The 22,436-nt window shown below is 42.2% G+C and overlaps 2 protein-coding genes across 20 annotated transcripts in view; both read left to right on the forward strand.

Annotated features, from left to right (window-relative positions):
- CELF1 (CUGBP Elav-like family member 1) overlaps nt 1-8,883 on the forward strand; it is a 58,729-nt gene extending 49,846 nt beyond the window's left edge. For all 17 annotated transcript variants that reach the window (XM_082762626.1, XM_082762627.1, XM_082762628.1 and 14 more), the window contains one exon: nt 5,723-8,883. The gene's annotated coding sequence lies outside the window, so the exon portion shown is untranslated. The remainder of the gene's footprint in view (nt 1-5,722) is intronic.
- A 3,696-nt stretch (nt 8,884-12,579) lies between these two features.
- Nucleotides 12,580-22,369, forward strand: RAPSN (receptor associated protein of the synapse). Of its 3 annotated transcripts, none has more exons than XM_082762267.1 (8): nt 12,592-13,152; nt 15,592-15,930; nt 17,215-17,373; nt 17,707-17,805; nt 17,903-18,025; nt 20,717-20,770; nt 21,416-21,615; nt 22,228-22,369. In XM_082762267.1, exons 1-8 carry the CDS (start codon nt 12,937-12,939, stop codon nt 22,298-22,300), a joined length of 1,263 nt encoding a protein of 420 aa, XP_082618393.1. In that variant the 5' UTR covers nt 12,592-12,936; the 3' UTR covers nt 22,301-22,369. The 3 variants fall into 3 exon arrangements, with proteins under 3 accessions (XP_082618394.1, XP_082618393.1, XP_082618395.1); XM_082762269.1 differs by having other exon boundaries at nt 12,592-12,928; XM_082762268.1 differs by lacking the exon at nt 17,215-17,373 and having other exon boundaries at nt 12,580-13,152.
- The last annotated feature ends 67 nt before the right edge of the window (nt 22,370-22,436 follow it).

Consider the following 22,436-nt stretch of genomic DNA (forward strand, 5'->3'; position numbering starts at 1 on the left):
CATGGTGGGGAATTAATAAATCATCTCTAAAGCAGGAGACAGATTGGAAGGGTGAACGCATTAACAAGCCAAAGGAAAACTGCAGCTCTGTTTGTTTTCTTGTATATAAAGTAGTGTGTATGTAGCACTGTGAATGTACACAGCACTTTATAAAATTATTAGTTAATGTCTCTGCCCAGAAAACTTCACTATTTACAGTTGAATATTAATGAGATGCAGTGAATTTCTCCCTATTTAAGAAAACTTATCCTTTATAATTAGCTAGGTTTAGAGAGACATAGGTTAGAGAGTCTAGATGAATACATCTGGGGCTGGAAACAGGAAATTTTTAATCCCTGATAACCTGCAGATTTTTTTTGCCATTTTCTTTTTCCTAACAGTTCATCGCATTCTCCATTTCTGTGGAGTAGCATCCTTGTTGCAGAGTATTACTTGGAATTCATTCTGATAAGCATAATATGTGCTGTTTGTTTCTCTATTAAAATGACTGTTAAATTGAGATACAAAGCCCAGAGTTACCCTGAAACAGCTCTTGAGGCTCCTGCTTCATACGTGTTCTTACAGGATTTGCTTTCTCAGTCTTTCTGTTGCAAAGATAATTGCCTATTTAAAAGAAAAAGCAACTAATTTGTGCAGTGAATTAGTCTAGTAATTAGGTATTTCTTTATACTGCAGTTTTCCTTTAAGGTGGTGTGTACCAGTGCTAAACAGGGCTAACACCCATGCTGTGGAACCAGAGCAGAGCATTGAGACATTGCAGTCTTATTCTGCATTTTGGTACTGTTATCTTTTATACTGAAGGAAAATTGAACACAACCCTTCAATTAACACATTTTTTTGCACACTTCTGAAATTGCTAGTGGATTGCTAAGGGCCTTATACACTGGTTTTAGGGGACTCAGAGGACTTTTGACACTCTGGCCTGAGTTGTTTTAAGAAATCAGTAGAGTCCCATGTTATAATCATCAAAATCCACTTCTGTCACAAGAGGAAGTTTACAATTTCTGTGTGTCTAACAGAATTTCCATTTACCTCATATTTTCTCCTCTTCCTTGTTTCCTTTGTATTCCCAGTTGTTGATGCTGTTTCCCAGGGCATAAGCTAACAAACACTGCTGTCTGGGAGCCAGCTGCTAAATAACATGTGTGGAGTCAGACGTAGGGTTTGGACTGCCTGTTCTGCTCCAGCAGGAGGAGCACTAAACCCATCAAACCTGACTGAGATCATGTTCAGAATCTGTGCACCCATGCGTGGTGGTCTGTCGGGAATGTCATGCATTCCCAGGGATCTCAAACCTCAGAAGTAGAAGGCCTGACCCATAGCATCCAAGAAGAGCCCTTTCCATTGTTAAACTGAAAATCCAACAGTCGATGCCCGTCCACATTGACGGCAGACAGGTAACTCTGTCAGTATTAACACAGATCATTTTGTGGTGGCAAAGGTTCAAAGGCCAGACTGCCAAATTTCCCAGTTATGCTGGCATGTGGTACCCTTCAATGTTAATTATTTGGATCTCTCTAGAAACGTAAACACTTAAGTGAACCATGTACACTTGAATTCTGCACGACGGGAAAGATGTGTCCTGGTTTTCTGAGAAGAGAGTGTTGGAGTGTGAAGGCCTCCAGGGTGATAATGGGATTTTTTTTATAAATAATATACTTTTCAAAAAAAAAAAAAAAAAAAAAAGAAAAAAATAGAAAAAAAAATAGTTGGGAGCAGCTGCTCCAGGTGCAACCTGCTGTAACCAAGAATGTTGTTTCTATTTTTATAGAAGTTTTATACCGCTCCAGGGTGGAGAATATTTATTGCCTAAATTATTTCACTGGAAAAAAAAAAAAAAAGGCCAGGGTTTTGTAGAATCCTGAATGTGATTGTTTTACACACATAATGATGTGCATGATTGAAACTACTGATTTTCAGTGGCCTGTTTGCAGCCCAACAACTGCCAAATGGGGAAGATGAACGCTGTGAACCAGTGGAGGAGAGCACTGTGCTCTGGGGTCTCTACAGTCACTCTTACCTTCTTTGCACCCTACCCCACTGTGCTGAGAACTTTTGTCCTGTTTTTCTTTCAACCTGATGCTCTGGCCTCTTTAGTAGTCATTTCAGTTGTCCAAAATTAGACATTTTAGCTTCTGCATCCTATAGTGTGTCCTCAGTACTGTGACTTACAGATCAAGCTTGGCGTTGTTGCAGATAGGTGTGACTCCTGTGGACTTGAGGAGATTCACCAGCTGACAATGTGGCTTAGTTTGGTCAGTGACTCCTCCCAGACATAACCACCTTAGACACCTAACTTGGGCTAGCTCTTGTGCCTTACTGGCGTAACTGTATTATAAGTATTGCCAAAAAGAAAAGAAACAAAATATCTATGCAGGTTAAATTCTAAAAGATGTGATCCTCAGATGGTTTGAATCAATGCAGTTCCGCTTTCTTCAGCGGAGCTGCATCAGTTTTCACCAGCTGAAGATGTTGCCCTTTTTCTGTATTTGTTTGAGATTTCCCTTTTTTTGGTGTATCAATGTATATGTTGCCAAAGTTAATAAATGTATCAAGTTTGTCACTTGGGCAGATTTTTCTGTTAACAACGGATCAGATAAAGTCAACATTCCTGTGTCTGTTTGGTGGCTGCTGCTGACTACAGAGATTTATGTTCCTCCTGGCTTCAAGTTTTCTTTCTCGTTCATTGTCAGGAAAGTCTAGGATCTGGGGTGGCTTGAGGATTCATTTCATTTTTTTTCCTATTTTTAATTCCTTCATGCTCTTATTCAAGCACAAAGCAAAACAGTCAGCTCTTGGGACCTCATGGGGTAAACTGCCCAAATCAAATGAGTTGGTTCTGATGAGCAGCTGGTGTAAAAGAATCTACCAAAATTCTTTGAGTAATGCTCGGAAATAATCCTGATGAGGAAATTGCCTGCAGAACAACAATGTAATAATTTTTAAAATGTGCTAGTATAGGTTAGGAACCATGAGACTGGAAGGGATGTTAGTAAGGAACAAGAAACAGAAGTAACAAAACCATTTGAGGCAAACTTGACTCTCCCCTCAGTATTTTAATGTTGGAAGTTATAATCAGATAGGTTTCTTTATTATAATCTGTTCTTGTGCCAAATGCTTTATTTCCTGGATTGTACAATAAGAGTTGGACAAGTTCAAATAAATTGCAGAGGGATTGGCTTAACTAGCCCCCTGGGCAAAATATTGTGTAAACTCAAACCAAAGAATCTGAATTTTCTACAACAAAAGCTAGTAAGATGTCTGATAAAATAGAATTACGTGTTATATGTGTCACAAGGAAGTACTTAAGTATTTTCTGGAAGCAAGATAGAAATGCTGGTATATTTCATAGATTTGTCTCAGAAGACCTTTGATTTTACTAGATATACCATAATAAGATGAAAGTATTATGAACAATTGAAATCCTAGTCTAATGTTGCTTAGTATCTATCTGGTACTATAGCAAATGAACTCATAGATTCTTCAGCCCCCTAGATAATCAACAGTCCAAAATTAGATATTTCCCTCTAACTTTTTTCCCCTCAATTGTACAAAACTTTTATTATTAGAAAATGCCTTTGATACATAGTCATTAAATTTAAAACCTAAGCAGAATGAGAATTAGAATTTCTCAAAAGTATGAGATGATGGTGACTATCTTCTTGTATTTTAGTGATGAAACAGTTTACTAGCTGTGGGCTCTATTTGGAAAACAGATGCCTCAAAAATTCACAGCAACACAGAACTCTGTAAGGAAAAAGCTTTACACCTAAATAAAATAAGTTAGGAGTGATAGGTTCTTCTTGCATCATACAATTAACTAAAATATTTCTTGTTAATAGTTGAGAGTTAGGGAAGGAGAGCCAAGTAAAATCCATCTAGTTACAGAGCTGTTCTAGCGGTTTCATTTGGAAGCACCTAAAAGCAACTTGAATAAAGCAAATTGCAGTTGAAGGGTGCAGCTATGACCAAGTAAAGTGCTTCGAGAGCTGCTTGTTGCAAACACTTAAGGATGTTATACATCCCTGAGCATGCTTACCACAAAGTATAAAATACAGAATGCTGAGCAGTTGCATTATATTATCACAGCTGTGAGAATAAAACAAGGACAAAATTAAATAACTTTCCCTAAGTCATTCAGTTCTCATTCAGCTTCTCATGGCTCTGCTGTTGTAGGCCAGTCCTTCCTAAGGGCTTTAATGAATCTTGGACTTTCCCCTCAAAATTGCTGACTGAAATACTTAATCTATCCAAAAAGCCTAAAGGAATGGCACACACAATTCCTGTGGTGCATGCTAGATGTCACTTGATTTCATGCCTTTTATTTGTTCTCATGCCTCAGAGTTCATGATGCATTTGCCTTTGTGGTTTAGGACTGAAACCTCACAGCTGTCTGCAAATTATCTAGAGTATTTCTAGAACTACAGAAATAACTGCAAGAGCTTCATTAAACTCCATACTAAGTCCTTTCTCTAAACTGGAAAGTACAAAGAGAAAATTTATTTTAGCATTTCTGGTAAGTTTTGCAGATTTAGTGGGTGATGTGCTACTTTTTGCTTTGGCACTAGAATGCACTGCTTTATATTTTCAATCATGCTATAAATGCTGTATAAAAGTCTCATCTTGCATTCGTCTGTAAGTTGTAGCTTTGAGGGGTGCTGAAAAAACAAGGCAGCGAACGAGATAAAGTGCAGTTCCAGGGACAGGGGTGAAGAAAACCTTTTCTCTGCCCTGCCTCCCACATTCTTCCCAAAATGTTTCTTCTGTTTTGCAGTTCAGAGGCTGAGGGGAAGAAACAAAGTTATATCATGTAATGTAAGAATTAATGTATTTATAAACTTTGTGAAAGCTTCAGGAAATGCATTTTTCTACTCATCAAACTGGCAACAGTGACTGTAGAGCTTCTCAGAGCCCAGAATCCCCTCCTCACAAAGTCAGGGAGCTGGAGGCTGTTTATATAAAAGGTTGGGAGAGGAAAATCCCTGTGCAGGTCTAACGATATGAAAAGTGCTCAGCTAGGACAAGTCTTAACTTGCAGTCAAGTCTTAAGGAATTCTTTTCTAATATGTAGGGTTTTTGGTTCCACTTATGTCTTGTATAATCTTTATTTTCCCCCTGTTCCAAACCACCTAACCCCAGTTTCACGGGCTCCTAGGGAATGAGAAGGGAGTGTAGCTGAAGGAAAGAACGTGGAAACGTGGATTTCCTGGGCTACCACTGCCTAAGAACTTCCCATGTTAGGATGCTGGAAAAGTCTCAGCTATCAAACCACCTGTAAATCCCTTGTGTCCCGTCTTGTCTCTCAATCTCTGTGGGCAAACGTGAGCCCTGGAGCCATATTTTCAGAGTCAGTCTCCTGGGGAGAGTGCTTGCTCTGTTCTTCTCTTAAACAGAGCTAAGAGAGACACGGGGCACGGGACAAGGTGAATGCATGCTAGTCAGCGTGTCACTTGGCTGTGGAGTGCTCCACGGACTGGATGTTGAGGGAAATCAAGGCCTCTGCTTCCATTTAGTTTCTGGCAGTTTGATGTTTACTTGGTGTCCTTCATGTACTTTGACTTTTACTTGTCCATCGTTGGCATGTGCTGCCCTTCCCTGTCAACTCCCTTCCCCAGGAGGTCTCATTGTACAGTGCCCATTCTTGTTCTCTCTCTCCTCGTTTGGATGTACTGCTCTGTGTAACTCAGTGGGTCTCCCTCTTTCTGGTTTGTTTTTTTTCTAGATTCCTGCCGTTTGTTCATCGTTGTGCCTAAAGCATGTCGATGTGGCGTTCAAGTACATCGTCCAAATCCTTGTCTCTTCAGCTTCTCTGATGCTTGAACTCTCACCTTTGACCTTGTGTTGACTTTTGATGCTGATGTGTATTTTTATTATGTTTGTTTCTTTCTTTGTTTTTTTTTTTTTTGTTTTTTTTTTTTTTGTTTTGTGCTGCCAAATTGGTTTTGCTAGAAAGACTGCTGAAGGGGGAATATTTAAACTTGCATTTGAATATAAAAGAATTTCTATTTTTCTAGACCTTCGTAAGATAACCACTTGATTTTGTGAATCTGATTCTTTGTAATTGTCTTCAGAGCAGCCTTGCTAGCATACCTTGTGGAGTATTTGTATTTCTGTGAACATACAGCCAATCACTTTCTAGGCTTAGTTTTTTTCTGTGTGCTTAGTTTTAAAAACACAGTTTTGAAGAAAAAGTCAATTATGTGGTGTGACTCAATCTTTCAGGAGACTTCCTAGTCACATTTTGCTGATCTGGTTTCTGTGCTTGAGGAGACAGCATGTGTTTTTATGAGTTCAAACTTGTGACTTGAGTGGCATCAGCAGAAAACACTTGAACTACATTTTCTTCTGATTGTAGCTACATTTTTGCCCTGGCATTTACTGATATTTTTTTTTTTTTAGTTTTATTTTTCCCCCGCTTCCCTGTGTGATTATCAGTCTGCAGTGAAAATTTGATCAAAGTATCAAAGTTGATGTTGTATTTTGTTAAGCCCAGCATGCTTGTTTTTTTTCGTAACTACAATCTCCTCAGCAAAATGTGATGTTTTCGTTTTATTCTTTCAAACTGAGATAGTGCCCAGAAATGTTTTGCATGTTTCCTGCTGTTTTCTTCACACCCTCGTATATATCACCTTCACCTCTCTGTTTTCTATAGTTTGTGCAAAAACTGAGCAATTTAACGGGTTTCAAAGGTATCCTTTTAAATTGGTGTTTTTGGTATGGCAAATATCTGATCAGAAGCCACCTGAGGGCATCTACCTGTGCACTTAGACTGTCTGCCTGACAGAGCACCTGGACCTCGTTTCATCTCCAGTGCTGTCACAGGCTCCTGAGGGCTTGGTTGCGTTGTTCCTGTAGTAGGAGTTTCGGTGGAAGAGGATAGCTGGGAAGCAGGAAGGTGGGGGAACTTCACAGTATTTCTGTTTCTAAAGCTCTCTGAAGTTGGGGCTCCTTTGAAACACTCTTTACTAGCATTTTGTATAAATCAGGGCACATTTTTGTGAAGTCCAGCCCCAGCTTAATACCATCAATCAGACCTTGGTGGCAGGATCCTGGAAGGATCTAGGGTAGCTCTTGAAACAAAGTGTTGGAAATCTTCTAGAGAAAGTATTTTTAAACCTGGTCATACAACTGCTGGCTCTTTTCCCAAGTGACAAGCACAATACAACAGCCTCTGAAGCTGTTACCTGAACAGGGTACCATCCCCAGCTCTCTTCTCAAGGGCCTTAGCTGGGGAATCTCTACGGAGATTTTTTAGTTTTTGTTTAGTTTTTAATTGGGTAATGAGCTAAGCAGTTTTTTCTAGCTTGCAGGATGAAAGAGAACAGGTTACTGCTTTTTGTGTGGCAGGCTTCCCCCTACCCTACATACGATCTGCACAGGTAGAAACTGGGACGTAGCTTCTAGATGAAGGCACCTGAAGAGTGTGTGCTGTGATGAAGTTTCAGTCAGAAGGCAAAGCGAGCTAGTTTAGGTATCTTAACAGTATAAAATAATGTGAAGTGAAATCCCAGGAGAAAGGGGTTTGCTGAGAAAATTAATTGTTTGATTCTATAGAAATCTTACTTTTGTCCAGTGTTTGGGCTAATGAGGATGCAAAAGGACTTATCCTCCTACCCTACTCCTGAGTTGGCTGAGGATACTGTATATTCTCAATAGATACTGGTTAGATTTGTGTAGAAAGTCCTTAATCTGCTCGAGACAGAACATTTTTTGGATATGGTACAGATACCTGGGAGTGAAGTGTGAGGCTGGGTGAGAAAAGGGTAGAGGCTTGTTTATTTTGGAGGTAGGGTTGTGGGCTGGCTGCTGTCATTCCCACAGTCTGATTGCACAGGGCTGGGTGTCACTGGGGGCACTGATACCCTGCAGTGTATTGAGCAACTGCCAATGCATTTCTGTACGTGCGCATGTGGTTCCATAAGGAACTCTGGGGAAACCTGTGGAAAAATATCCGAAGAAAACCAAAATGCCAAACGTTGGATGTTTCTTTCCTTTCTTATTTCCTTTTTCTTCCTTTGGTTGTTTTAATTGTTCTGTGGTGGTTTTAATGGATTTGAGACAGTGGAGCAGCAGCTGCCTTTCTGATTTTTGGCTGCTTTTTGTGAATAATTTAAAAAGAAAATTTACATTTTGGAGACAAACCTGTGGGCTTTTTTATTGGTACAAACATTGTATTTAACACTAGGGGTTTTGTACAGTTTTTTGCCTTTTCTACTAGAAAACAATGTAAAGTGATTCACAATGTGATGAGAAAACAAATTGCCACTATGACCAAATGTAGAGTCTGTTCTGCAGTAACGGAATTTAATCAACTCGAAGTCGTGGTTCAGTCGTAGAAATGCTTTTCTTTACCTTGTTTGAGCTGTTCCTTTTTTCTTGTTTTGATTTGCAAAACAAAATGTCTTTTTGTGTGAAATTGTGTTGTACTCTGTAGAGAATTACGGATTTTACTTTAATGGTTTCAAAAGTAGAGGAGCACATGTTGCTTTTCTGATCTGATCGCAGAGTTTGTGTAGTGGATTTAAAATGAAAAGATTTGTTATAAGTTTGGAACGAGCGAGTATGTGTTAAAGGAATTTTCTTCCTTTTGTGTGTGTGTTTTTTTTTTCTTTTTGTCCCAAAGGGCAACTTAAAGCTGTTTTAATTGCACAGACACACCGACAACAAGTCATTTTGTATATGCCAAGTGTGGTACCTTCCTTTGTTTATTTGCTATTAAACTGTTTGAGAAGAGTCCTTGTGTGTTGTGTTTGTGTCTTGAACTTGAGGTTCTTTTGGGGTACAGGTGTGGGAAGCTGAAGAGAGACGAGAGAACTGTCTTCCAGTTTTGTAGCCGTGAGCTACAAAAATTTTCATGGTCCAATGATACCTATTCTAGATGCACAAAGTAGCCTTCCGTGTAGATCAGCTACCTTGAGTATAAATGAAAAAGGTTTTGTTTCTGTAGCCTCAATTTGTATCATTTTCTAGTCAAATCCTAAAAATCGTGGATAACGCAAACGTGATACACTGGGGAGTGGGTTGTAGATATATCTGCAGCCTCACAGAAGTGCTGGGTAGCCATTTGTCTGTGCATGCAGTGTGCTGTGTGGTGTTTCAAGGGCTGATGAACTTCAGCATAACACCAAACTTGACCTATATAACAACAGCATGGATGCGTGGTGGTGTGTGGGATTAGATAAGCACTCTTGGAGAAATCAACTCATACCTCTCCTACAATCAACTCATACCTTCCACTTCCACTGCCTCCTTACTCCAAAAAAGACCCAGCTTGCTGAGCTTATCTTGGTGTCTGCAGTCCCCAGTGCTCCTGGTCCTGAAAATACCACACAGGGAAATCCAAAGTGATTGGAATTTTCATAAAACCTGTTGGGGTTTTATAACACTTCAGGACTAATTAGCTCAGGTTTTGTGATAAGCTAAAGTTAACCTGCTTTGCTCTTAGAACTAAGATACATTAATTGTTTGAGTTGTCTAAAGATAAATATTTGCTGTAGTCAGAGTATAATTCACTTTATAAATTTGACCGAGTTTGATGTTAATGTTGCCCCTCTGAGGGGGAAAGTACCACATCGGCTATGACTCTGCCCCATTTGTGAAAAATCCTACAATTCAATAATGCTTTTCCTTCTGACTTCCATCTCAGGCTGCAAGCACTTTCAAGGCAGCTATGTTCCTCCTCCGTGTCCTTTTTCTCTGTTATCTGGCATGCTCTGTTTCACCCCATTACTTCCTACATGATAATAAATCTGAGAGCACTTGCAAGCATCAGGATTCAGTGCTGCATTCCATTCTCCGCAGTGCACCAATTGCGAAGCAAGGCGCTGAGCCACCTGTTGCATAGTGTGCTGGGATCACTCATTTTAATTTGCAGCTGTTGAGAAGGGGGGCTGGAGAGATTTCAGTTCAGATATGTCCGAGGTGAAAGATGGAGAGAAACAATTGAATTGGAGAAGTGGTTTGCTTAGCTGGAATGGAAGATGCCTTCTTGTGCAACAAAGTTGGCTAGCGTCATCTCACACAATCAGTTAGCAACTTTGTCCATTATATCTTATGAAACTGAGACTAGAACTATCAATACTTAAATGTATTAAACTACAAATAAGAGCCAGTGTATTAATTTCTGAAAATCGCTGGCATTTCACATGGGTTCTTAAGTTCATCAACATGAAAACACACAAATCTGTAGATAAGTCCTGATGTTGAATGTTTAGGCAAAATTGTTTTCCTCTCACATCCTCCTCCAGCTTTCACTACTTGTTTTAACTCCAGGCTTCAATCTTCCTGACTTTACCAGCCATGTTCTGCTGTCTTCATATGGCCAGGAGCCACAGGGGATACATTATGAAGAGCAGTGGGGAAGGAGACGAGCAGCTCAGTGTGGTCACTCTGAGGAAGTGACCGTGTGTATGACTATAGCTCCACAGCGTGACAGGTGAGATTCCCCGATTTAGTGTTTCCATGCACCTCACAGGCTTACCTATTTGCAGTTCCTGAGGAAAATTGTTGATCATTTAATGTAGAAGCTGTACTTTTATAATTTATAAACTAGACCAATCTTGAGCCACAGACTGACTGCTGTTAATTTCTCAGACAGTCAGTGTCTTGACGATGCCACCCATTTACCCTTCCATACTTAGGCAGCCTCATTTGACTCAAAGTGGTATGTTACATATCAGAGTATGTTTCTGTTTTTTGAAAGTGACCAGTTTGAGCTTGACAGATCTAGCCCTTATTTTACTAGGTTAAATTTTCATCTTGGCAGACTAGTTGTGAGTGGATTCTTAAGAAACTAAGCAGCATTTCAGAGGAGAATAGCATGCAACTCAAAAGCAAGGAAGTACAGTGCAATCAAGAAAATGCAGGACAGATCATCTACCTGCTAGAATGGCTTTGGCAGACTGCAAGGCATCTCCTTTCCACTTTGACCTTTCCTCATCAGATATAAGAGCAGCGTTACGGATGAAGAGTTCCAAAAGCATCAGGATGAGTTAAGGTACAGACAGGCTACTTGTGGAAGGTAATTTTACAAAATGGTCTGCTCCAGCAAATAATCGTGACTTCTTTTATTTCCCTCTTTTTGAGTCCTGCCTGGCTTCATTCTTTCATGCTGTCAGCTGCAATGTCTCCCATCTCTGTCCCTCTTAACTTCAGTTTCTCCAAGTTCCAAAAACAGATGGCCTCACCATTACCACCACTTTCCATGGGGATCAACCTTCTGTATCATGTGTCCATCCTGCCACTCACCGTTATGTGCCCATCACCAGATGGGCATATAAAAATCACTGCTGGAAAGAGGGTTTTTTATATTCCAAATCAGACTTCTAATGAAATCCTAAAATATAGGGTAAATAGATATTCTAACAGTGCTGCTGAAGTGATCTTGGCGCATGAGCCAGTTCTGTGTCAGCTTTACTTTCCTGCAGTCTTCTATAGGTTTTTCCATAGTTTCTACTTCTAGAGTGTGAGAGCATGCAGTCTATTCTGAAGCTTCACCAAGCACATTACATCCCTGAAAAACAATGCAAAATTAAGTAATGTGAATATCAAAAGCTCTTAGAAGAGAATGAGACATGCCTGCTTCAGCATCTGGGTCTGCTGTTAAAACTTTGAATTGCCATTTCTTCTATTTGGCCTGTAAAAGGATCCCAAACAGGTGTCAGCAACTTCTGTATCTGAAAAATGTTAAACTTCTCTGATGCATCTCCCTACTCCCCACGTATCTCTTCTTCTGAAGGACAGAGTAAATCTATACATAACAAAGACTAAGCCCTTTAAAATTGCACCAGATCAATAGAGGTATGAAACCTGATTCCTAGAGTAACCAGTCTAACTTTACTCTTTCAAAGATGTATAGGCAAGTTAAAAGCTACCTTATAATTGGGCTGACAGTCTTCTTATGTGCTTGCATCTTTCTTATGCAGAAATGTATTGCTTTCAGTTGTTATTATCAGTCGTCATTAAAGATCAGAAAGTTCTGGAAGCAGAACTTCAGCAGTGCCTTTGACAACTTCTACTGAAAACTTCTGGAGGACTTGCAGGTATCTGATGGCAGTGAGTAACAGTCACGAACAAAGTTTTTCAGTGTGGTTAGCTTCTTGCTCTCCTAGAGAGGTTAACAAGTCAGTGGCACATTTGCAGCACATCAGTGGCAGAGATCCTGACCGTTGGCCACAAAAACTGTCCCCATTCTCAGCTTAGGTCTTAAGAGAAAGGCAGATTTTTTTAGCCTGGCAAAGTACTAGGCACATTGCTGCAAGCATAATGTATGTGCTGAAACTTCTAAAATCATACCCTACTTCTTCAGACATGTATCGTTCCTAAAGCTACATTCGTAGATGAGGCTGCTACCTCCTAGGCTAGCCCGCCCCCCCAGTGCTTGCAAAAGAGGATGATGGCAAGGGAGAAAGGCAAGAGAACTGAGACATCCCTGTGACTTCAGCTGATTGTCTCTCCCTGGGGTATTTATAAGCCGCATACTGGCGGGCTGGGGTGGGCAGTTGGCTCACCCTGACCTTGGGAGCTGGGAAGCCTGACTAGCATTCCTGGGAGCCATGTGAGCAGGACTGGCAGGCGCAGCTGCAGCCAATGGGGGGGCCCAGCAGTGGCTGCTCAGATTGAGTTTCACTCCCATCGCTTGAGATTATTCTCTTTCTCTCCCTGTTGTGTTTTTCCTCTTTGTTTATGGGATTGGACAGCCGAACGCATTGACGGAGTCTTAACAAGCCAGACGTTTGCCTAATGGATTTGGGATTCTGCCTTCAGTGCTGATCAACCACTTCTTGCCATTGCTTACCATAGCTCCAGCCCCCTTACACGGCTGGGCTTTTATGGCTCAAACCTTTCTGAGCACACAACCCGCCCTCCTGTATTAGGGCATTTTATGTTGTGTTCTCTCTCAGGTACTTCCTTTTTGCTCTCCTTAGAGGTTAGTATATGAGGCTTTTTAATGCATGGGAGATGGGTCAGGACCAGACAAAGCAACAGATAGAAAAAGGACTCCATCTGTACCAGTCTAATCAGACCGAAAAGGCGCTGCAAGTCTGGATGAGGGTTTTGGAGAAGTCTGCGGATCCTGCTGGCAGGTTTCGGGTTTTGGGTTGCCTCATCACTGCTCACGCAGAGATGGGCAGATACAAAGATATGCTGAAGGTAAGGCAAACTGGAGATGAATGCATGCCATTGTGTCGCATCCACTATGGAGAGTGGCTGGAGATCAGAATGTAAAATCAGGGCTTTCATTGTGCATGCAGTCGGATGTACCAGCTACTGGGTGCATATTGTGGGCTGCCTCATTCACTGTGTTGACCAATAGCTCCAGCCTACGAGGTACGCAGAGTACTGCTTTCATTGAGTCTGGTCCCTCAGGATTCCCAAATTAATGAGGTTCTACAGACAATCAGGCTTCACAAAAAGGCATGAAAACATGGCCTTTATTTATTTTTTTTTACTGTAAAAACTGTTTATAGCACATGCATTAGTGTAAAATGAGATCTCCAAATAGATTATATAGAATAAGTGTCAATCTTGAGGTGTCTGTTATCTTCTTCAACTGCTGTTTAATATCTGACACAGATCTTACCCTTTTTTATTGTAACTGTTTGCATGGGGACTGATTAAGAGGGGAATGGAGATGCTTTTTTTGCTGGGGGATGAAGGGTGATGAGAGATGTTCCAAGAGGGGTCTGACAGGTTGAGGTCAGAGGTGTTCCCTATTGTCAGGATAGCATTGAAGAAAGAAGGACATAGGGCTTGATGAAAGGTTGGCAAAAAGAAGCTGAAGCTTCACTAAAGATCATGAAGATAAAGCTTCTGAATAACTGGACAAAAGGAAGCTGACAAGTGGGATCTGAGAAGTCACAGGATCCACATATAGTAGCAGGCAGTGTTTGGGAGAGTGACTCAGGAATCTAAAGACAAGAGGATGTTGTAACAGTCTTAAGAAACTATCCCAGCCTGAAATAAGGTCTTGCTAAAGGGCTTTGATATTCTTGTCCTGATGGTTTTGGCTTCCTCTTAAGAGACTAATCATTCAATATTTAGCATAAAAAGTGAAGAAGGTGCTCACATCTCATTGAAAAGTGTTTGGTAGCTCTGTTTAGAAGGTGGGGCAGGGGGAATCCTCTTGCTAGTAAACCTGTGCGCATATCAAAGCCTTACCTACAAAGCAGATGCTTAGCATGAAGAAGAAAGAGGGGTATTAATACACTTGGAAAACATTTGAAGAAAAAAAAAAGAAATTCTGAGAAGCCGTGTGGGATTAAGTGGTGGCAGAAACAACAGACTGATTAGAGAAGAGAGAATCGAAAAGGTAAGATGTGGCTACCTGAAGAAAACACTGAAGGCTTCACAGAAGCAAGAAACAGGCAAATGAATGGGCCCACGACACTCAAGCTGTAACTTCTTGCCTGAGAAGAGAACAGAAAACAGGATCAGAGTAGGTGAATTCTAGTTCTTCCCAGTGTTAGGAAAGAAAATGGCTTCAGTCAAACTAAGATTTTACACTGCAAATGATCAAAGATAGAGGATGGAGAACTTTAGCAATAAATCATGGGGTAGAGGAAATAACAGGAACAAAAGGGGGTCTGTGAATTAAACACGTGAAATTAACTGGGATTTAAGAAGAGTTATGATGCTCAATCTCTTGGAGAGAGAAATTACTTCACACCAAGGAACGAGGCTGTGACTATCAGGAAGTAATGAAGAAGTGATACAAAGGTAAGGGAATCCAGGAAAGCATAAGGTAGTGCACGTTGCTGGATACACACAGCAGCCTTCCTAAAGCGCTAAGGAGGGGGGTGAACATACATACCCAAGCATAAACAGCTTGATTGTTTTTTATTTTGTGGAATATGTAATATATTCTAGTGGCTTAAATTATCAACTGTTGCCAGTGTGCAAAAGTGAAGGAATTGGTGCCTTTGGGAGTTACCTGTAAATCTAACTGCTAATCTCTAATGCAAACACATGGAGAAAATTGCTAAATATTTACCTTTGCTACAGGCATTAATTCCAGCCAGCAGTGTGCTTGGTTCATCACAAAACATACAAGAGAGTCCCTGCTCAGGAGAGCTTGTGGTCTAAAAGAAAAAGACTTCGAATCATTTGTGAGAACTGTATGCAATGAATCCTGAGGGTTATAGAACAAAAATGATTAATACGACTCAACTGTAATTTGACTGTATAAAACTGATGAATGAAGAAGCTTGCTTAGTTTCTTTGAGTACTTTAATAGCTTAAGCATTCCAGAGAAAGCAGAGTAAATTAAACCAAGTGAAAGAAAAATGAGTTGCATTGTCAGATGTTTTCTGCCTTACCTGCTTCTCTTCAGGGCCATTTAACGTTTTTTTCCACTTATTGCCATTCCAGTTCATCTTGTCCGAGAGGCAGTGTGGAGAGAGGTTTCTTCAGACAGCTCCCATGCCTTGTAAACCTCTGGGTAACTGCTCAATTTATACAGTGCTGCTCAGCCCATGCTGTGCTGCTCAGAGATGAGCCACTTCTCCAGTGCAGGATGCTACTGTGTGGGTCTTTGAGCTGTATTTATTTAAATGATATGCCTTTTATAAACACTGACTTTTCTACTTGAAGTTTGCAGTGGTACAGATTGACACAGCACGGGAGCTGGAAGACCCAGATTACCTTACAGAGGGCTACCTAAACCTGGCTCGCAGCAATGAGAAACTCTGTGAATTCCAGAAAACGATATCTTACTGTAAGACATGCTTGAACATGCAGGGTACCACTGTGAGCCTGCAGCTGAACGGCCAGGTGAGCCTCAGCATGGGCAATGCATTCCTGGGCCTCAGTGTTTTCCAGAAGGCTTTGGAGTGCTTTGAGAAAGCTTTACGCTACGCACACAACAACGATGACAAGATGCTGGAGTGTCGAGTCTGCTGCAGCCTCGGGAACTTCTATGCCCAGATAAAGGTGCAGTAACCTACGGGATGAGAGGATGGCGGGGTGGTGGACTCATTATGGAAAGAATTGGAAATTGTGTGAATTTCAGCTTAGACGTTTGCTACAGAAAGCGAAGCGCTGGGAGAGCGTTTCAAGTTAAAACCTCTACTTGGTAAAGTCATCAGTGAGTATTCCCCTTTGTAGTAAGGATGGGAGGATTAGTGGAATGCTTATACAGCACAGCAGAAGCAGCTGTGAATTGAAAAGATCAAACTTAACTTCAAAGAAGATCACATCAGAGGAGGCACTGTGCACACAGGGCTGGCAGCCAGAACTCATGGATTCTCTTTCTAGCTCTACCACTATTGCAGGCAAATAGCTATTTGTATGTACAAAACCAGGCAAGAACTGTGGGTGGGATGATTTACTGGTTCTAACTAATATCACAAACTCAACAAATAGTTTCATAGAAGTCTTGATTTTTTGTCACTAATGGAAGACTCGCCAACTAAAGTGTTGAAAACTCCTTAAACTTCCCTCATAGTACCAAAAATAAAGAGGCAAATATTATACTGTATACTTTTGAGGTATGAAATAAGAAGAGAGAACAGAAACTAAAATGTTGAGGTTGCCTTTGTGCATCTTGGAGAATAAAAAAAAAAAAAACTTATCATTTTTGCAGCTTCATATATCTCATTTGAGAATGGTTTAGATATCTTTAATAGTTTTATGTCCTTATTGTAAAATAAGATTTCTTTCTAAAAAGTTTTTAATTCAGAAAGATGCTTAAAGTATTTTTATTAGTTATTGCCAATTTGGTAGGGCTGTGATTTTTTTGTTCCTGTTTCCTGCAATGCTGAATAACCAACCTCTCAGAGATCCTCACTCGCCATATGGAGAACATGAGGGCTCCACGTAGATGCTGAAAGTGGAGCTGATGCACGAGCAGAGAGTTTTCAGCCTTTAGTTATAGAAGATGGGAAATGATTCTGGCAGCGTGAGGCTGATGGTGCAATATATAAAATTCATTTGCTGTGTCGTTTCTCCAGTGTCCTGAACACATGGAGTAATATGAATTCAGCATATGGCAATTCCACCTTCCGCAGTTTGATATCCATGTCAATTTAGAAAACCAGGCGTGTAGAAGAGGACAGGCAGGGGAAGAAAGGCATACAAAAAAAGCAGCTAGCTGTTGCAGCATTAATAAATCAAAAATGGTTGCTTTTTTTTTTCCTTATAATGGTTGCTTTTTTCTCCTTATTTTTTTTCTTTACTTTTGCTGTACCTACTTCTGTCTGCTTGTCTGCCTTGCAGGACTACGAGAAAGCTTTGTTCTTCCCATGTAAAGCAGCAGAGCTGGTGAATGATTACGGGACAGGCTGGAGCTTGAAGTACCGTGCAATGAGCCAGTACCACATGGCAGTGGCCTATCGGAAGCTGGGGCGCTTGGCAGATGCCATGGACTGCTGTGAGGTATAGGGTGCAGGCAGATGCAGAGCATCAGAGGTCTCAGCAAGGGTATTTTGCCTACAGGACAAGACTGAGAGGAAGAAATGCGATGGCATTCACACCTGACTAGATACAGATGTTGCCTCCATGTCTTAGAGTTGTGGTCTCAGTAGCCCTGGGTGCCTCCAAGTTTGGGCCTATGAATGTCCCCTAGTTGGGAGTGTGAATGCAATTGTAGTTTCTTTAAAAAGGTTGTGCCATTTCTCTGGAGCTGACCCTTCAGTGGCTGGAGCACAGCCCAGCCCTGTTCTGAACCAGAAGCAAGCTCTCTTGCTGACTAAAGACTATTTCTTTCAGGAGTCCATGAAGATTGCCCTTCAGCATGGTGACCGGCCTCTGCAAGCGCTGTGTCTGCTGTGCTTTGCTGATATCCATCTCAGTCGCAAAGATGTGCAGGTACAGCTCTTTCCTGCCAGGAAGGACATAGGGGATGGCAAGAGGGTGTAAAAAGCAGGCCAAAGCACAACATGCATTTTCCTCCCTGCTTCTGCAGACGGCCTTTCCTCGGTATGATTCTGCCATGAGCATCATGACAGAGATTGGAAACCGCCTGGGACAGATCCAGGTGCTGCTAGGAGTGGCTAAGTGCTGGATGATCCAGAAGGAGCTGGACAAGGTCAGTTATAAACTTGTTTCTACACAAGTTTTTTAGATGAGATAAGAGCAGTCATTTTCTGAGCTGAATGCCCATCAACGTGCAGTAGAGCTGTTGCTCGTACAGCTGCATTTCTCCGAATGGTCCCTCTCAGTCAGGAATTTGTTGCTAACAGTATGAACATCCATTCTGAGTCAGCCTGGTGTCTTACAGAACTGTCTCATTAGTCAGTCCTGATGACTTTAAACACTACTCTGAGAAACTGTTACTGGGGAAAGGAAGTCTGCTCCTGCCGTTGTAGGCAATCAGCTTATCCTTTTGCTCTGAAATAGATTCCACTGCCTACTTTTTAGCAATATGACTAAGCTCCTTATTGTTAGTGACGATGTTTAGACAGCTCTACAGCTCCACCATGTGCTCTGCAGATAAATGTGTCATCAAATTCCTGGAGGAAATTTGAAGGTATATAAACCATGATGTGAAACAGAAATGAGAGCAGAAAATGAGTTGGGAATAGACAACAGGTCAACACAGTACAAGGAGGTGAAGTTACTTATTTTGAAAATACTTAGGCAGTGTATGTGTCTGAAATACCTGACTGTATTAAATGCTGCAGATTGCACTGCAGGAATGTTAGTGGGCTGCAGAGGGAGATGCTCAAAAGTTGGTCTTGAACGAGTGCTGAACAACCTGCAGAGCCTCTACAGTGACACTTCAAGATCCTGTTTTGGATGTAGATGTGCTGAAGTTACACTCTTACTAGTCGTGAGAGACACAAAGTATACAAAGTAAAATGAAGCATCTCAGAAGGAAAGCAGTATGTGTCTGTCAGAAAAGGCAAGTTCAGGGCGCTGTCAGCATCCAAGTTCCCCATGGTAGTAGGAAGTCAGCGGGGTGAGATACACCTTGCAATGTTAGTAACTAAATGCTACGTTTGCATTGGAAGAAGAAACCTGTGGACATAAAACTGCCTAGTGTAATCCCTTCCAAGCCTCACATCTCATATGTGTCCTGTGGTACAGGATGCAGAAAGTAGGCCTATAAACAAGTTGAATATTCAGCACTCATCTAACCCCTACATCCCCTGGTCTCACCTTTAGCCATTGCCACCCTCTGCTAGCACAAACAGTTCTCACCTGTGAGCCCCTGATGAGGGCTTTGCAGACAATTCTCACCTGTGAGCCCCTGATGAGGGGTTTGCAGAGCCCTGATCTCACCAAACCCGTAAAAGAATGAAATGAAGCTTGGATTCTGCTCCAGGTGTTAGAAGCAAGTCTGCCCTGGTGGTCAGGAACCTTATGCCCATTTGCCCCAAAGGTGACCTCCTCAAATGTTACAGTGGTGAATATTCCCCTCACTCCAAGCCTGTTCCTCAGTTTTACCAGTCCCAGTTTCCATTTTTCATGCTGCTCATCCCAATATGAGAATTAAGTATGGCAATACATGTACTTAACTATTTCCACTTTCAGATTCCCTGCTCTTGTCCCAATCTTCTTTGGCCTCCCAATCTCCTCACTTAGTCCCAGTCTCCTGTCATTGCATGTAGTCAATACTATGCCAATTCCTCCCTTGCCATTGGCACAGCCTGCTTGCCCAAACTCTTGTGCAGTCTTCATTTTCCTGTCGCAGACAAACAGTCCCCTGCACTTCTCAGCACCTCTTCCTCCGCCTCATGTGCTTCACTTTATTTCTTAGTCCCGGTCATTAATTCCAGGTTTTCCATTACACAGTCACTCTGCCTGGGCACAGCTCTCAGTTATGTTCTTGCTGCTGCTCTTCAGTTCCTGCCTCCCTCCTTTGTGAGTTCCTTACCCTAGGTTGTTGCTGCTACCACAGGTCTAATGCCATCTCCGCTGTGTTCTAGGTGTGTTCTTTCATCTCAGCTGGTCCTCATCCCATAGAATAGTGGTGATGCCAAATTATAGGGTGAAAATTTAATAATGTTCCTCATTATCAATATTGTGTCTCAGGGAAGGTCTCTTCTTCCTCTTGGACCTAAAGTAGGTCTTGATAGTTCTAGGAAACAGCGACTGATTATCAGAACAGTGGGGATCACTGTGGCATCTAAGGGAAAGTAGGGACTCAGCTGGTATAACATAACAGCTGCTATGCTAAACGTTTTGCTTCAGACTGAAAAAGAGTGCTAGCAGTACACTCCTACACTGCACCATGTGTAAGTAGGACAAAGCAGATATATGAAGAGCAGGAAAAAAATGGAGGAGCGTGGTATATTGATAGTGCTGATACTTTCTCCTCCCTAAGGTACAGATGAAATTGGAGTTCCCTAAAGATTATTGAGCATTAGGGCAGGATGGGGAAAAGGCTTGCTTTGCTTGTGCTTCATCCCAATCCTGAAGACAGTGTGATTCAGCTTAAATAAGTCTATGTTCTCTCTGCTTATAAACACCAGCCTCTGCCAATGCCATACCCCTTCTTTGTGTGGTTTATGGCTGGAACGGAAATGTAGCTCTGCGATTATTTGTGGTCTTTCAGGGAACCATAAAAGTTTCTTATGGATAAACTTTTTTTTTGGGGGGTATATCTGTCAGGCAGCCATCTTATGTCTCCTGAGTTGCAGGAATGCTTGTTTATCCAAATTCTACTCTGTACCTCTTTACCTCTTTCTTTTATTAACTCCCAGCAGGGTATTTATAGAAGTCTGTTTCTGTTATATCAGACTGAGAACTGATGATGTGTGCTCTCTGTTCACAGGCTCTGGAAAGCATTGAAAAGGGGCAGGAGCTGGCAGAGGGACTAGGGAACAAGGTAGGATACTGCAGCTTCTCTTCAGCACTATCTGTAGTCTTCTGTCAAGCAATTTAAGAAGCCTAGAGTTCATGTATCCACATTTGTTATTGCTTATTATGGTCTCCATATTAATGATTAAGCGTCATTAATTCATGATTAAGCATCATTAATTGATGCTTGACTTGTTTTGTTAAGTGTTTAGTTGTGGGCATTAGCACAGATGATCATCAATGTGCAAGTCTGTAAAGCGAGGGAGGGATCACAGTGGGAAGCAGTAAAAATGCAGTGTGAAACAACCATAGAGCTGGAGGATTAGAGTTCACTTCTTGGAAAATATTGTTGGCTGAGCAAGAGCTGAACAGCATGCTGGTTGGAGGCAGAGGAAAATGAAATGCAGCATATGTCATGCATAGTTTAGGAACACCATCTTGAAAAAGCTGCAGAGTGCCTCAAACCTGCTCTCCCCTTTTGTGATGCAAGGCTACGGTTAATATTAGGAAGTGCTGAGAGACCAAATGTCCTTCTGACTGACCCTGTCCCTTGGACAGCCTGCTGTGCTGTTTTTTTCTAGCTGGACAATGGGGCTGGAGTAGTCTCCTGTCCCTCTGCTACTGCTCTGTCTTCGTCTTGGTCACTTTTCTTGTTTCTGCCCTTCATGCGCAGCTTGGCCTGCTGAAGCTCCACTGCCTGTGTGAAAGGATCTATCGCACAAAGGGGCAGCAGCGCGAATTGCGTGACCATGTAGTGAAGTTCCATGAATGCGTGGAGGAGATGGAGCTGTACTGCGGCATGTGCGGAGAGTCGATTGGGGAGAAGAACAACCAGCTCCAGGCCCTGCCGTGCTCCCACTTCTTCCACTTGAAGTAATGAGCTGGAAGTACTACACATCCCTGCCATGACATTAGTCAGGGGCTGTTTGGGCCCGGAGTAGGACACTTCTATCTATGTTATTCCTCAGGCTTTGTCATGCATAACCGTGTCCCACAGCATCCCATTGAGTATCAGGGCCTTAAAGGATGAGGGCCTTAAAGTCCATCCCACTTCCATCCTCTAAATGATTGTTCATGCACATCCTTGCCTTGTAGGCAATTTCCAGATTATTCCACTTAATTCCTCCAGGGCAATTCACTTTGGGGCAGTTTGGCTTTTTGCCCTAGGTAGATAAAACCTACATTTTAGCTAGATTTTGTATGGAGCTGTATAAGGCATTCAGCCTGTTACTGTGCCGGTGCCACCCAAGGACCATTAGCTGTGCATACTTTTATTTTTAGACCTTTAAGATGTGACAGAAAGTTGATTCTTAACATCACCTATTTAAGAATACACCAAGGATCACCCCAGAGGCTTGGCAGCGGGCTCTGCCGTCCCCAGCAGCCCAGGAAAGCAGAGTTGCTCCCCAGGGCGGGGTGGGGAAGGGGTCGGGGCTCTGCCCTGTCCCCTCACCCGCCCGCTGCCAGCCGCCCCTTGCCTTGCAGGTGCCTGCAGACCAACGGGACCCGCGGCTGCCCCAACTGCCGCCGCCTCTCGGTGAAGCCGGGCTACGTCTGAGCGCCCCCGGGGTCCCCCCTCAGCCTCCCCGCGCTCTGTGTGTATCGCAATAAAGCCGCACCACCGCCAGCCGCCCGCTGCCGCCCCCGGGGGGACGGGGAAGGGACCGGGACCGGGGAGGGGACCGTGAGGGGAC

Source organism: Aythya marila, assembly GCF_965140915.1.
Source record: "Aythya marila genome assembly, chromosome: 5".
NCBI lineage: Eukaryota > Metazoa > Chordata > Aves > Anseriformes > Anatidae > Aythya > Aythya marila.

What these genes read in the sequence shown, in the direction of transcription:
- RAPSN (XM_082762267.1), top strand. Translation starts at nt 12,937, where the DNA reads ATGAGGCTTTTTAATGCATGGGAGATGGGTCAGGACCAGACAAAGCAA. An exon ending in TCAGTCGCAAAGATGTGCAG is followed by an intron (nt 17,806 to 17,902) that starts GTACAGCTCTTT and finishes CTGCTTCTGCAG; the next exon opens with ACGGCCTTTCCTCGGTATGA. An exon ending in CAGAGGGACTAGGGAACAAG is followed by an intron (nt 20,771 to 21,415) that starts GTAGGATACTGC and finishes CTTCATGCGCAG; the next exon opens with CTTGGCCTGCTGAAGCTCCA.